This window comes from Neomonachus schauinslandi, chromosome 14, assembly GCF_002201575.2.
Source record: "Neomonachus schauinslandi chromosome 14, ASM220157v2, whole genome shotgun sequence".
NCBI classification, from domain to species: Eukaryota; Metazoa; Chordata; class Mammalia; order Carnivora; family Phocidae; genus Neomonachus; species Neomonachus schauinslandi.
Genome location: NC_058416.1, coordinates 35,823,852 through 35,839,522, shown reverse-complemented (window position 1 = coordinate 35,839,522; position 15,671 = coordinate 35,823,852). Strand labels below are relative to the sequence as shown.

Sequence of the window (15,671 nt, the reverse complement as noted above, 5' to 3'; positions counted from 1 at the left end):
AGAATGCTTATGGAAAAGAAGGTGGGTCACCGTAGGAAAGTTCTATATTCTTTCTGACCTTTGTATTTTATCTAATTCATTCATTTAGTAAAGATAAAAAATTTTTATTAAGTGTTATGGAATAAATACCATGCTGGGCACTAAGAACAGAAAGGAATGGGGCTAGGTACAGAGGAGGCTGGGGCAGATACACGGATTACTTATTTAAATCCTCTTCTTCCTTGACAGAACCCTAATTTTGTCTGAGATGGCAATGTGCCCAGTTCAATACTTATTTTTAGGCAAGTAAAATGAGTGCAGGACATTAAAATGTAAACCCAAGTCCAATTGTGGGGGGGGGGGGGGAAGTTCTAGAAAAACTTTTGTTCCCCTGTTAAAAGGTGAGAGATATGGCTGGCAACTTCCCTTACTTCTTCCTGCCCTGAGCTTGCAGGTGATAGGTGGGACTGTAGTAGTCATTTGGCCCCTTAAAAGACAAGGCTGAGAGAATTAGTAATAATGGCTTAACATGTTAGGGCTGATAAACCTACTGCAACTGTCCACCTCAGGTCTTGTTATGCAAGAAATATTAATCCCTATTTGTTTAGTTTAATATTGTATTTCCTTGAGCCAAACACATTTTTAATTTCTACAGAGACAAATAAGTAACGGCTAAGTGTTGTGGAGATATGGGGGTAGAAGGTGGTGCCATAGACTCCAAGGAGAGGGCTGGGCAGAGAAGGGAGTGGTGGAGAGAAATGCAGGAGATGCCATGTGAGAGGAAGATGGATTCAGCAGTGAAGTGGTCCCTGGTGATTTGTAAGAGTGGTGTCCACGGAATGGTAGTGGAGAAAGAGAGGCTGTGGAAAGATGAAGACTAACTGGGAAGTGAAGGAAGGGGCTGGTAACTTAGACCAGGGGTTAGCAAACTGTGGCCCCCTGAATATCTCCACCCTGCCACCTGTTTTTGCAAATGTCTTACAGGGACCCAGTTATGCCCATGCATTTCAGTTCTGCCCATGGCTGCTTTCAGTGCTACTGAAAATAGCAGAGATGACTGGCTGAGGCAGAATACAGCCCCAGAACCTAAAATATTTACTCTCTGGTCCTTAAAAAAAAAAAAAGAAAAGTGTGCAGACCCCTGATTTAGACCATTTTTCCACATGCTTGGCTGTGCAAACAAAGGCACAAATGGCCGAGTCGCTAGAGGAAGACACAAGGTTACAGGTTTTGTTCTGAATTTTAAACAGATGGGGAGACCCTCTAGGATAGCTGCCAGTGTAGCGGGAAGAAGTGAGGCAGTGGACAGGGAGGGTCTATGCTGTGGAGAGCACAGAAGGGCTCCCGGAGCAGAGCAGGAGCACGAGGGGAGGGCTCGCTGGTGACAAGGTGTCACAGGCCGCGCCCTCCCACCACGGAGGCTCCCAAGAGATTCATAGTAGGGCATGTGAGGGACAGAGCTGCAAGAAGGTTCAGAACCCCCTCTCTGTAGACTGTAGAAAAAGTGAGCCTACAAAGGAGATATTCTACCAAATCACTTGGTCTCTGTAGGCCATAGTTTCACCATCAGTAAATTGAATTTTTATCTGGGGATTGGAAAGTCTAACCAATCAAGAATTGTAAAGCACTTGGCAACTATGAAATGTCACTGAAATACTTAATAATAGAACTCGCCTGACACCAGGATGCTGTGAGTATGAGGCAGATGCTTTCATCGTGCCTGAAAGATGAAAAGCTCAGCATAGACATTAGGTCTTACTAACTACCATCATCACAAAAGGCAGGAAGCAGACACGGTATACAGGAATCATACAACTGCACAAACCAGGCGGACTGAAAGTGCTTTTTAAGGAACAAAAATGGGTGAAATACATTAAAATGGAAAGAAGTGGTTCTCTTATTCCTCTAACCTGAGGAGACTGCAGCAGGTATATGGTCATTTAAGTTTTAGTTTTCAGCCTTTTCTTCCTGGGTTTTCACCAAAGAATCACAAAATATTAGAACTGGATGAGTCCCTTCAATAACACCTTCAAACCACTTCTTTTATAGATGGTGAACCTGAGACCCAGAGAAGGTGTATTATCTAGCCAAGGGCCTAGAGCTGCTGGAAGACTTCCTACTCCATCCAGGCTGTTCTCCCCACATCAGTGCCTCCACAGCCTTACTATTGTATCTTATCTCAGTGGGCTTCCCTGAGGGCTGCATCTGCCCAAAGGGGCAGGGCGGCAGCAGTGGGCCTCTTCTTGGAGGGCCCATGTCACCCTGGTGTACTGACGCAGCTATGGGCAGCAGGTGTACCGCATGGCAACTGGGCCCTGGCTGGGGTGTCTCTAAGCAGATAAGTCTTTAGGATTAGTTCTCTGGAGAAGTGGGCATCATCAGCCCCTGGGGACCCTCCTGCTCCTCTGGTATAGGCACTTTCTGAGGCAGGCACAGGTCAGGGAGGCCTGCCAAGCCTGCTCCTGTGGAAACATGCTCTTCAGTAACCACCAGGATAAATAATAAGTGGGTTAAAGGAGTTTCAGACAGGCTCAAAGCTTCTGCCCTCTGCTGCTTCAATGACAAAAGTAGGTACCAACAAATAACACATCAAGTATTACCTCTATTTTGAATGAAAAACTTACTGCATTTCTAGAGATGTCTCCTCAGGCAAGGGAAACAAAAGCAAAAATAAACTATCGAGACTATGCCAACATAAAAATTTTTGCACAGCAAAAGAAAACGTCAACAAAACGAAAGGCAACCTACTGAATGGGAGAATATATTCACAAATGGTATATCAAATAAGGGGTTAATATCTAAAATGTATAAAGTACTTACACAACACCAAAAACTCCCAAATAATCCAATTAAAAAATGGGCAAAGAACCTGAATAGACATTTTTCCAAAGAAGACACAGATGGCCAAGAGACACATGAAAAGATGCTCAACATCACTTATCATCAGAGGAATGCAAATCAAAACCGTGATGAGATCTCACCTGCACACCTGTCAGGATGGCTAGAATCAAAAAGAGAAGAAACAAGTATTGGTGAGGATGTGGAGAAAAAGGAAACTTCGGTGCACTGTAGGTAGGAATGTAAATTGATGCAGCCACTGTGGAAAACAGTATGGAGATTTCTCAAAAAATTAAAAATAGAACTACCTTATGATCCAGTAATTCCAGAACTGGGTATCCTCCCCCCCCCACCAAAATGAAAACACTATTTCAAAAAGATACAGGTATACCTATATTTGTTGCAGCATTATTTACAATAGCCAAAATATGGAAGCCAGGATGAATAAAGAAAATATATATGTATAATGGAATACTACCCAGCCATAAAAAAGAATAAAAAGAGGATGCAATCTTGCCATCTGTGAAAATATGCATGGACCTAGAGGGCATTATGCTAAGTGAAATAAGTCAGAGAAAGATAAATACATCTTTACACTTATACGGGGAATCTAAAAAACAAAACAAACAAGCAAAGAAAAAGTAGAAACAGACCCATAAATGCAAAGATCAAACTGATGATTGCTGGATGGGGGGCAGAGGATGGGCAAAAGTGGTTAAGGGGAAGGGGAGGTACAGGCTTCTAGTATGGAATGAATAAGTCACAGGAATAAAAGGCACAGCATAGGGAATACCGTCAACAGTACTGTAATAGCCCTGTATGGTGAGAGATGGTAGCTACACGTGTGGTGAGCATAGCATAGTGTATAAACTTGTCAAATCACTATGTTGTACACCTGAAACTAATGTACACTGTGTGTCAACTATGCTTCAATAAAACAAAAAATAGTAAGAAAAATTACCAACCCCCCCCCTTTTTTTTTTAAAGATTTTATTTATTTATTCATGAGAGACAGAGAGAGAGAGAGGCAGAGGGAGAGGCAGGCTCCCAAGGAGCAGAGAGCCCGATGCGGGACTCGATCCCAGGACCCTGGGATCATGACCTGAGCCGAAGGCAGACGCTTAACCATCTGAGCCACCCAGGCGCCCCCAAAAACCTTTTGTTAAGGGTTATGAATCCCTTTCAAAATTGGAAGAAATAGCTCTGCAGAAAAAGGTACATATTAGTAAATTTGACATACATTTCAGGAAGTCCACGAACCACTTCCAATTATGGATTCTTTGGGGGTCCCTAGACCACACTACTCCCTGGTCACCCTCCATCCACCGACACAACTAAAGGTATACTAACCGTGATTGTCTCTATGTGGTAAAGTCCTAGAAGACTTTTCATTTTTTAATTCTTTTTGTGTTTTCCACATTTTCTGTAGTGACCATGTTTTGTCCAGCATAATCAGAAGTGTTAGATAAAAACTGAGTCTTAAAACAAAAGTACACACCCCAAACTCCTTCTACTGTCTTTGTCCATACATTAGCTTTTTAGTATCCCACAGGCCTCCAAAAAGCTCAACCAAGGAACCATACAAGCAAATTTCTATTACTGACCCTAATAATGTTTGTACTCTCAAGTAAAGGACTCAATGGAAAATTTCAAATCAATATATCTTATTATTCTGGGTGCTTTCACAGAAATTCCCCCAACTGAGTATTTCTGAAGAAAATGTTCCATTGATGGTCTTAGCTAAAAATCTCTTTCTCTCACACTTACCTTTACTTCTTTCAGATCTCCAATGGCGATTTATCCAGCTCTATAACTACTTTCCCCTAAATGTCAGTCTAAACTGAAGAGAACCTGATAAAGATGCATTGTCCAGGAGGCAGATTAGATCTGAATGAGATCAGAGACAGACTCTAGCCCTAAAAAGCAGCCATGGAAGGCATGCTCCAAATGAATAAACTACAGTATAAGTTCAACTAGGACAAATGAATAAAGTCATCTTCGAAGAGTCCTGGGGGAATATCTGTTGTCAGACACAAGGAAGAATATGCCTCAGAAATTACTTCATTAAATAAGTGACATAATATGACATAGTCTTAATGGTGTTCCACCCAGGGCAAGGCATTCCTACCCTCTCATCCTCCCATCCAGGTCTATGAACTCAGGTTTCTAAGCCAGGAATCTCTTCCTCTTAGGCAGACAGGAAAATACCAAGATCTCGCTCTCACGAAAATACCCTGAAGCAGTTCTCCCTAAAGGGTTGATTTAAGCTTTCTAAGGATCAGAGGGCTGTAACAATGTCAACAAGGCCAGGTTGGCGCAGCTGCTCCGGAAGCAGGCTCTGTCCAATCAGCCAGTAAGAATGCAACAGATATACGCTGTTCCAGAATTCTCTTTTCTATTATGAACTGTGAGTGGAAATGGGGGTGGGAGCTAAGTGAGCCCCTGAGAAGTCGGAGTGCTGGCTGAGCTGAGGTCCAGGAGAGAAACCTTAACTACCAATTACTGAGCTGCCAGAGAAGGTCCTGCTAGCTCAGCCCAAGGGAGGGTGAGCCCTGATGGCAGGGACTGAACATGCACATATACTGTGGAATGCTTGGCTGACTAGGGCAAGGCTGCCACAGTGCTGCCCTCCATTACGAGGGCAGTCTGGCAGAGCAGACATGGCACATGCTTAGAGGCAGGTAACTCTGAGTTCGAACTTAGGCTCCGCCACTTGGTAGCTATGTGAACCAGGACAAACTCTTTTACCTCCCTGGGGTTCAGTTTCTTCATCTATAACATGGAGATATCAATACCTACCTTGTAGGGTTATTATGAGGATTAACGAAAATAAAATTAAATGACATGTGTTAATAGGCACTCATTAAAAGGCACGGTAATTTTTTGCCCCCTAGTCAAATCCATCTGCTACTCCTCAGACACAGTGATTTTTCCAAAGCAGAAATCTGACCTTCATAGTTCCCTACTTAAAACATTTCAATGGCTCTCCTTTGCTCTCATAATAAAAAGCAAACTCCTCCTTTGAGTGGAAAGGAGAGACCAAAGTGATAGTATGAAGGTAAGAAACACAAAAGCAGTAAAAAGGGATTTTGCTATTAAAAAATCAGTCAAAGGACTCACAAAAAGGATATAAAATAACATACACCAAAAATGTGGGAAAGAGAGGAGAAAAGAATGGGTTCAAACTTAAATGATCATCAACTTCAAACATACTGCTATATTCAGGAGAGGTTATATGCAAACCTAATGGCATATAAAAAATTTATATACATTTATATTTTATATAAAATATTTTATATTAAAAATTTATATTAAAAACCACTGATAAATATGCAAAGAATAAAGACAAAGAAATCCAAATATAGCATTAAAGAAAATCAGCAAAACATCAAAGACAGACAAGAGAGGATCAGAGAAAATCTTCAAAAACAAACACAAGTAATAAAATAGCAATAAATATATATCTGTCAATAATTACTTTGAATGTAAATGGACTAAATGCTCCCATCAAAAGATAAAGCGTGACAGTGGATAAACAACCAAGACCCATCTATATGCTGTCTACAAGAGACTCATTTTATTTTTTTTTTAAGATTTTATTTATTTTTGTCAGAGAGCGAGCACGTGCACATTCACAGTGGGGAGGGGCAGAGGGAGAAGCAGACTTCCTGCTGAGCAAGGAGCCTGATTGCAGGGCTCGACCCCAGGACCCTGGGATGATAACCTGAGCCAAAGGCAGACACTTAACCAACTGAGCCATCTAGGCACCCCACAGAAGAGACGTAAAGACACATGCAGATTGAGAGTGAGGGGATGGAGAAACATCTATCATAGAAATCGATGTCAAAAAAAGCAGGAATAGCAATACTTATATTGGACAAAATTTATTTTTTAATTTTTTTTTAAAGATTTTATTTATTTATTTGACAGAGACACAACGAGAGAGGGAACACAAGCAGGGGGAGTGTGAGAGGGAGAAGCAGGCTTCCCAATGAGCAGGGAGCCTGATATGGAGCTCGATCCCAGGACCCTGAGATCATGACCTGAGCCGAAGGCAGACGCTTAACGACTGAGCCACCCAGGCGCCCTGGACAAAACTGACTTTAAAACAAAGACTGTAGGGGCGCCTGGGTGGCTCAGTCGTTGAGCGTCTGCCTTCGGCTCAGGTCATGATCCCAGGGTCCTGGGATCGAGCCCCACATCGGGGTCCCTGCTCGTGGGAAGCCTGCTTCTCCCTCTCCCACTCCCCCTGCTTGTGTTCCCTCTCTCGCTGCGTCTCTCTCTGTCAAATAAATAAATAAAATCTTTAAAAAAAAAAAAAATAGGGCGCCTGGGTGGCTCAGTTGGTTGAGCGACTGCCTTCGGCTCAGGTCATGATCCTGGAGTCCCGGGATCGAGTCCCGCATCGGGCTCCCTGCTCGGCAGGGAGCCTGCTTCTCCCTCTGACCCTCCCCCCTCTCATGTACTCTCTCTCATTCTCACTCTCTCAAATAAATAAATAAAAATCTTTAAAATAAAAAAAATAAAATAAAATAAAACAAAGACTGTAACAAGAAATAAAGAATGATATTATACAACAATAAAGGTGACATTCCAACAAGATATAACAATTATAAATATTTATGCACCCAATATAGGAACACTCAAACACGTAAAACATTAACAAACATAAAGTAACCAACTGATAATAATATAATAATAGTAGGGGACTTTAACACCTTACTTACATCAATGGACAGATCATCTAAACAGAAAATCAACAAGGAAACAGTGGTTTTGAATGACACACTGGAACAGATGGATTTAACAGATATATTCAGAACATTCCATTCTAAAACAGCAGAATACACATTCTTTTCAAGTGCACACAGAACATTCTCCAGAACAGATCACATATTAGCCCCCAAAACAAACCTCAGCAAATTCAAGAAGATCAAAATCTTCGCGTGGGTGGCTCAGTCAATTAAGTGTCTACCTTCGGCTTAGGTCATGATCTCAGGGTCCTGAGATTGAGCCCTGCGGGGTGGGCTCCCTCTCCTCTGCCCTCCCCACCCCTGCTTGTGCTCACTTTCTCTCTCTCTCCTCTCTCAAATAAATAAAATATTAAAAAAAAAAAGATCGAAATCATACCATGCATATCTTCTGACCACAATGCTATGAAACTAGAAGTCAACCACAAGAAAAAATCTGGAAGGACCACACATACATGGAGGTTAAATAACATGCTATTAAACAATGAATGGGTCAACCAGGAAATCAAACAAGAAATAAAAAAGTACATGGAAACAAATGAAAATGAAAATACGATGGTCCAGAATCTCTGGGATACAGAAAAAGTGGTTCTAAGAGGGAAGTTTATAGCCAAACAGGCCTACCTCAAGAAGCAAGAAAAATCTCAAATAAACAACCTAACCTTACACCTAAAGGAGCTAGGAAAAAAACAACAAACAAAGCCTAAAAGCAGAAGGAAGGAAATAATAAAGCCTAGAGCAGAAATAAATGACATAGACACTAAAAAAATAAAGCAGATCAATAAAACCAGGAGCTGATTCTTTGAAAAAAAATCAATAAAATGACAAGCCTCTGGCCAGACTTATCAGGTAAAAAAGAAAAAGAACTCAAATAAATAAAAAATGATAGAGAAGAAATAACAACACTACAGAAATACAATCATAAGAGAATATTATGAAAACCTATATGCCAACAAACTGGACAACCTAGAAGAAATGGATACATTCCTAGAACATATAAACTCCTAAAACTGAAACAGGAAGAAATAGAAAATCTGAACAGACCAATAAAGAGCAAAGAAACTGAATGCTAAAAACAGTCCCAAAAATCAGAAGTCCAGGACCAGAGGGTTTCACAGGTGAATTCTACCAAACATTTATTTATTTATTTATTTATTTTAAAAGATTTTATTTATTTGACAGAGAGAGATACAGCGAGAGAGGGAACACAAGCAGCGGGAGTGGGAGAGGGAGAAGCAGGCTTCCCGCGGAGCAGGGAGCCCGATGCGGGGCTCAATCCCAGGACCCTGGGATCATGACCCGAGCCGAAGGCAGACACTTAACAACTGAGCCACCCAGGCGCCCCTCTACCAAACATTTAAAGAGTTAATACTTATTCTTCTCAAACAATAGAAAAGGAAGGAAAACTTCCAAATTCATTCCTTAAGGCCAGCAGTACCGATACCAAAACCAGATAAAGACATCACTAAAAAACAGACATACAGGCCAATATCCCTGATGAACATAGACGCAAAAATCCTCAACAAAATACTAGCAAATCCAACAATACATTAAAAAAATCCCACGATCAAGTGGGATTTATTCCTGGGCTAAAAGGGTGGTTTAATATTCTCAAATCAATCAATGTGATACATCACATTAATAACAGAAAGGATAAGAACCATATGATTATTTCAATAGATGCAGATAAAGCATCTGACAAAGTACAACAACATCCATTCATGATAAAAATCCTCAACAAAGTAGGTTTAGAGAGTATATACCTCCACATAATGAAGGCTATATATGAAAAACTCACAGCTAACATGATTCTTAATGGGGAAAAAACAGAGCTTTCCCCTAAGGTCAGCAACAAGACAAGGATGTCCACTCTCACCACTTTTATTCAACACAGTACTGGAAGTCCTAGCCTCAGCAATCAGATAGCGAAAGGAAACAAAAGGCATCCAAATCGGTAAGGAAAAAGTCAAACTTTCACTATTTGCAGATAACAGGATACTTAAAATAAAAAACCTAGAAGACTCCCCAAAAAACTTCTACAACTGATAAATGAAATCAGTAATGTCACAGAATACAAAATCAATGTAGAGAATTCTGCTGCATTTCTAAACACCAATAATGAAGCAGTAGAAAGAGAAATTAAGAAAACAATCCTGTTTCCAATTGCGCCCAAAATAGTAAGATACCTAGGAATAAACCTAGCCTTAAAAACCAGTACACTGAAAACTATAACACTGATGAAAGAAGGGTGCCTGGGTGGCTTGGTCGGTTGAGCATCTGACTCTTGATTTCAGCCCCAGGCATGATCTCAGGGTCTTGGGATTAAGCCCCGAGTAGGACTCTGTGCCCAGCAGGGAGTTGGCTTGACGATTCTCCCTCTCCCGCTGCCCCTCCCCCTGCTCACAGGCTCTCACTCTCTCTCTCTCTTTAAAAAAAAAACAAAAACAAAAACACTGATGAAAGAAATTGAAGACAACCAAAAAAATGGAAAAACATTCCATGCTCATGGATTGGAGGAACAAATATTGTTAAAAATATCCATACTACTCAAAGCAATCTACACATTTAATGCAATCCTGATCAAAATACCAACAGCATTTTTCACAGAACTGGAACAAACAATTTGTACAGTACCACAAAAGACCCCAAATGACCAAAGCAGTTTTGAAAAAGAAAAGCAAAGCTGGAGGCATCACAATTCTGGACTTTAAGCTGTAGTAATCAAAAACAGTATGGTACTGGCACACAAAAAGACACAGAGATCAATAGAACAGGATAGAAAACCCAGAAATAAACCCACAACTATAAGGTCAATCTTTGACAAAACAGGAAATAACATCCAATGCGAAAAAGATAGTCTCTTCAACAAATGGTGTTGGGAAAACTGGACAGCGACATGCAAAAGAAAAAAACTGGACCACTTTCTTACACCATACACAAAAATAAATTCAAAATGAACTAAGGACCTAAATGTGAGACCTGAAGCTATAAAAATCCTAGAAAAGAATACAGGCAGTAACTTCTTTGACATCAGCCAAATCAACTTTCTTCTAGATATGTCTCCTGAGGCAAGGGAAATAAAAGCAAAAATACACTTTTGGGACTACATAAAAATAAAAAACTTATGCACAGCAAAGGAAACAACAAAACTAAAAGCCAACCTACAGAATGGGAGAAAGTATTTGCAAATGACATATCTAATAAAGGATTAGTATCCCAAATATAGAAAGCATTTATCAAACTCAACACCCCAAAATCAAATAATACAATTATAAAACGGGCAGAAGACATTTCTCCAAAGAAAACATACAGGTGGCCAACAGACACGTGAAAAGATGCTCATCATCACTTATCATCAGGGAAATGCAAATCAAAACTACAATGAGATATCCTCACACCTGTCAGAATGGCTAAAATCAGCAACACAGAAACAACAGGTGGTATTGTTTGGTGAGGATATGGAGAAAAAGGAACCCCCTTGCACTGTTGGTGGGAATGTAAACGAGTGCAGCCACTGTGGAAAACAGTACGGAGGTTCCTCAAAAAGATAAAAATAGAACTAGCCTACAATCCAGCAATCGCACTATTGGGTATCTACACAAAGAATACAAAAACAGTGATTCAAAGGGATACATGCACCCCCTCATTTATATAACAGCATTATTTACAACAGCCAAGATACGGAAGCAGCCCAAGTTTCCATCTATAGATGAATGGATAAACAAAATGTGGCATATATATGTATTTATACAATGGAATATTACTCAGCCATAGAAAAGAATGAAATCTTCCCATTTCCAAGGACATGGATGGGGTTAGAGTGTATTATGCTAAGTGAAGTAAGTGAGAAAGACAAATACCATACAATTTCATTCATATGTGGAATTTAAGAAACAAAACAAATGATCAAAGGGGGAAGAAAAGATAGAGACAAATCAAGAAACAGACCCTTAATTATAGAGAAAAAACTGATGGTTACCAGAGGGGAAGGGGGGAGGGGTGGGTTAAATAGGTGATGGGGATTAAGGAGTGCACTTGTGATGAGCACAGGGTAATGTATGAAAGTGTTAAATTACTATATTGTACACTTGAAACTAATATAACACTGTATGTTAACTAATTGGAATTAAACTAAAAGCTTAGGGGCACCTGGGTGGCTCAGTCAGTTAAGCGTCCAACTCTTGACCTCGGCTCAAGTCATGAACTCAGGGTTGTGAGATCAAGCCCCACATACTTAAGATTCTCTCTCCCTCTGCCTACCCACTCCAAAAAAAAAAAAAAAAAAAAAAAAGAGCAAACCCCCGACCATCTAAGAAGCCTACATGTGCTGATACTTGCCAACCTCTCTCTCGCTCTCCTGTGCACCAGCCACAGGGACCTGCTTTATGCTCTTGGAAAATTTAATCTTTCCCATTTCAAAGCCTTCACACAGGTTGAAAGCCTCTTCTTCCCAGATCCCAACTATCTGGTTAACAAGCTCTCCTAACTTCTTTGGGAAAAACCTTTCTTAACCTCCAGACTAGGTCAAGCCTCCTGACAATGCTCCATTTGCCTCTCTCTCTCACAGTGCTAAATCTGCTTGGTAATTATACTCATAAAGATCTACACTATATCTTAGACAGTAATGTAACATTAAAAGGTAAGGAACTGTTTTTTGATTACCACTGAATCCCCAGGAATCAACACCAAGCACAATGCCTGGTTCCATTTTAGGAGCTTACAACTTGTACTGAATAAATACAATTTCAGAGGAGGGTTGGGGAAGCAGTAGCTATTAATCTGGTTAGTACTTCTCTGTAACACTTAACCACATTCTGCCCAGCATGCTTATTAATATTTAATTTTTCCTTCCTTGCTGGATTTTTAGCTCTGTTGTATACAACTTTGAATGTTCCACTGTCTCCAAATGATAGTGGAGCTCAGAGGAGATGCTCCAGGCTGGGGAAATGGTATGGAATTGCAGGGAAGTTAAGTGGCCTGAACAGAAAGAGAGAGAAGGGTGAACTCTACCCAGAAGGCAGCTGTGGCCTGAGGTAAGGACATGTTTCCTGCCCTAATTTTTCCTTCTTAGGGCCATTGGAGTTGACCTCTCTTTGTGGGGATGTGAGGATTCAAAAGGGCAACACTTACTTGTTCCCATGAAGAAATCATATGACGTTCAGCAGGTGGTTTCTCTATGATAGTCACCTCTGTCACACCTGGGGAAGATTCTGGAAGAGGAAAAGAGAGTCTGTAGAGTTGCAAGGGGCCTGCTCTCACATATTTCAATACTAGAGGCTGACTGTTGATGAGTACTTAGGAATATCAGATTCCTCTGAGCAGCATTTATTACCTGTACTGTGATAAAAAGAGGAAGAACTGGTCAGTCCTTCAAAGGCACTCAGTCCCACAACCTAGGACCATGCAATCAACCTGGTAGAAAGGACATCATCAGAACACCCACTACACACAGTCACTGCTCAGTACTTCAGTTGTTGAACAAAAATCAGAGATTCTACATTCCTAGTGATTTCATACCTCAACTTCTCACTTATGACATGGTCAAAAGGAATAAAGAATAGCACCTCAATAAACTTTTACAAGATACAAAACTTGTTTGCTAGTTTTTCTTCTAAATAAAACCCATCTGTACTCTATGAGATCCCAGATTGAGTAGTTTAGGCTAACACTATGAAAAATGGATTCCATCCAGAAATATACTGAAAACAAAATAAATCATATCTCTAAATCTTGAAAGCAGGAAAAGGTCTCCAAATAATCTCTTCGTGGAGCTATGTTCTAGCATTCATTCTGAAGTAAAAAAGAAGCCACCTGACTTGGAATTCAACAGACTTTAATATCTCCTCCTACATTCTCTACTTGTCTGTTTACCCACACTTAGGACCTTGAAATCCTTAATCTAAGACACAAAATCTGCTATGGGTTGAATTGTGTCCCTTACAAAAAATATATGTTGAAGTCCTTACTGCCAGTTCCTCAGAATAGGACTTGATTTGGAAATAAGGTCACTGAATATGTAATTAGCTAAGATGAGGTCACAGTGGAGTAGGGCGGACCCCAAATCCAATATGACTGGTATACTTATAAAAAGAATGCTTTGTGGAGAGACAGAAGGAAGAGGGTCACATGAAGATGGAGAAATGGAGTGGTATATCTGAAATACTAGGAATGTTAAAGATTGCTGGCAAACCACCAGAAGTTAGAAAAGAGGCAAGGCAGGTTCTTCCCTTCCAGGTTTCAGAATGAGAGTGACACTGCCAAGCCTTTGGTTTCAGGCCTTCAGCCTCTAGGACTGTGAGAATAAATCTGTTGTTCTAAGCCACCTGGTTTGTGGTACATTCTATGGCAGCCCTAGCGAACTAACACAAAGCCTATCCACTTTTCTCTTTGTGATATTGCATAGATTATTCCCATTGTCACCACTGTTTTAGGCCATGGTCACTGCAAGTGTAGATGCAATCAAAGCCACAAACTCTGTGCTCTGATCCATCCTCAGCATACCAGCAGAGGACTTTCTTCATACCTAGGCTTGTTTCCTATCTGATCTATTGGGTTCTCCTTGTAGTCTGGAGGATAAGGCCCTTCTCTGTCTGGTCTTAACTTCTTCCACCCTATAGTCCAAACCCTGTTCCAGGTGTGTCAGTTTTCTCATTGTCTCCACCCCTGTGCCCCTCAGCCCCAAAACTAAATCTGTACTTATCTTTAATTATGCTGTATCCCTTTCCCATTATACACACCCAAACGTGTCCACCTACCCAAGTCCTACCCACACTTCAAGGCTAAGCTAAAGCTCCACGTCCTCCATGAAACCATTTCAGATGACTCTAGTTCACCATGATCTCTGCTTTTGCCAATATCCAAACCCATCACATGCAGTGTTGGGCCCACATAGGTTTATACTTTTTTTTTTTTTTTTTAAAGATTTTATTTATTTGAGAGAGAGAGAGTATGTGCAAGTGCACAAGCAGGGGGAGGGGCAGAGGGAGAAGCAGACTCCCCGCTGAGCAGGGAGCCTGATGTGGGGCTCGATCCCAGGACTGTGGGATCATGACCTGAGCCTAAGGCAGACGCTTAACCCAACTGAGCCACCCAGGTGCCTCTCCCCACCCCTTTTTAAAAAAAGATTTTATTTATTTGAGAGGGAGGGAGGGAGACAGGGAGAGAGAGAGCATGCACATTTGCTTATACTTAATTATATTCTATTTTGAACCATATTTTGGTTATTTACTATAAGTAAATACTGTAAACAGGGAATGTATTGAAAAGAATTTTTAAAATCTCTAAAGCTAAGGCAGAGACTTCTAATTTAGTTTAATGTATAAAATGGTTCCTGGACCCAACCCCTCCAACATTTTTGTGGGGAGGTTTCCTCATACCAACAAGCAATTCTTGGATATCCTGGTGTTCTACAAGGAGACAGTATCAGATACCATAGGTTATGGGCTCAGTCTGTAAGACTGCCACCCTCCCCACTTCAGACACCAGATACAAGTTCAGGTTTTCACCTGTGCTTCCTGACTGACCTGTTACAGATTGGGGGTTCTCAAGACCCCCTCTCCTTGTACTTCAGACAGCAGTCAAAGCCCAGCTGTCACCTGTACTTCTGACTGACTGGTTATAAATCAGAGGTTCCTAAGACCCCCTCCTCAGGTTCCATTAATTTGCCAGGGTGGCTCACAGAATTCAGAGAAACATTTTACTTACTAGATTACTGGCTTATTATAAAAGAATATAACCTAGGAACAGCCAGATGGCAGAGATACTTAGGACAAGGTATATGGGAAGGGGTGTGGAGTTTCCATGCCCTCTCCAGGAAGGCTATTCTCCCCACATCTCCATGTGTTCACCAACCTGGAAGTTTCTGGGTTTTTATGGAGGCTTCATTACATAGGCACGGTTGATTAAATCATTAGTCGTTGAGGACTGATTCACCCTTCTGACCCTCTTCCTTTCCTAAAGGTCAGGGAATGGGACTAAAAGTACCAACCCTCTAATCATATGATTGGATCCACTGGCAACCAGTCCTCATCCTTAAGTGCTTTCCAAAAGTCACCTCATTAACATAATGAAAGATCTTTACCGCTCTCAACACTTGGGAAATTC

General features: G+C 40.9%; 1 protein-coding gene across 3 annotated transcripts in view; it reads right to left on the bottom strand.

The window, feature by feature from the left end:
* TPGS2 (tubulin polyglutamylase complex subunit 2) overlaps positions 1 to 15,671 on the bottom strand; it is a 62,752-nt gene that overhangs the window by 41,540 nt on the left and 5,541 nt on the right. For all 3 annotated transcript variants that reach the window (XM_021686313.2, XM_044920920.1, XM_044920921.1), the window contains exon 2: positions 12,699 to 12,778. In XM_021686313.2, coding sequence (XP_021541988.1) covers positions 12,699 to 12,778 — 80 coding nt within the window. The remainder of the gene's footprint in view (positions 1 to 12,698; positions 12,779 to 15,671) is intronic.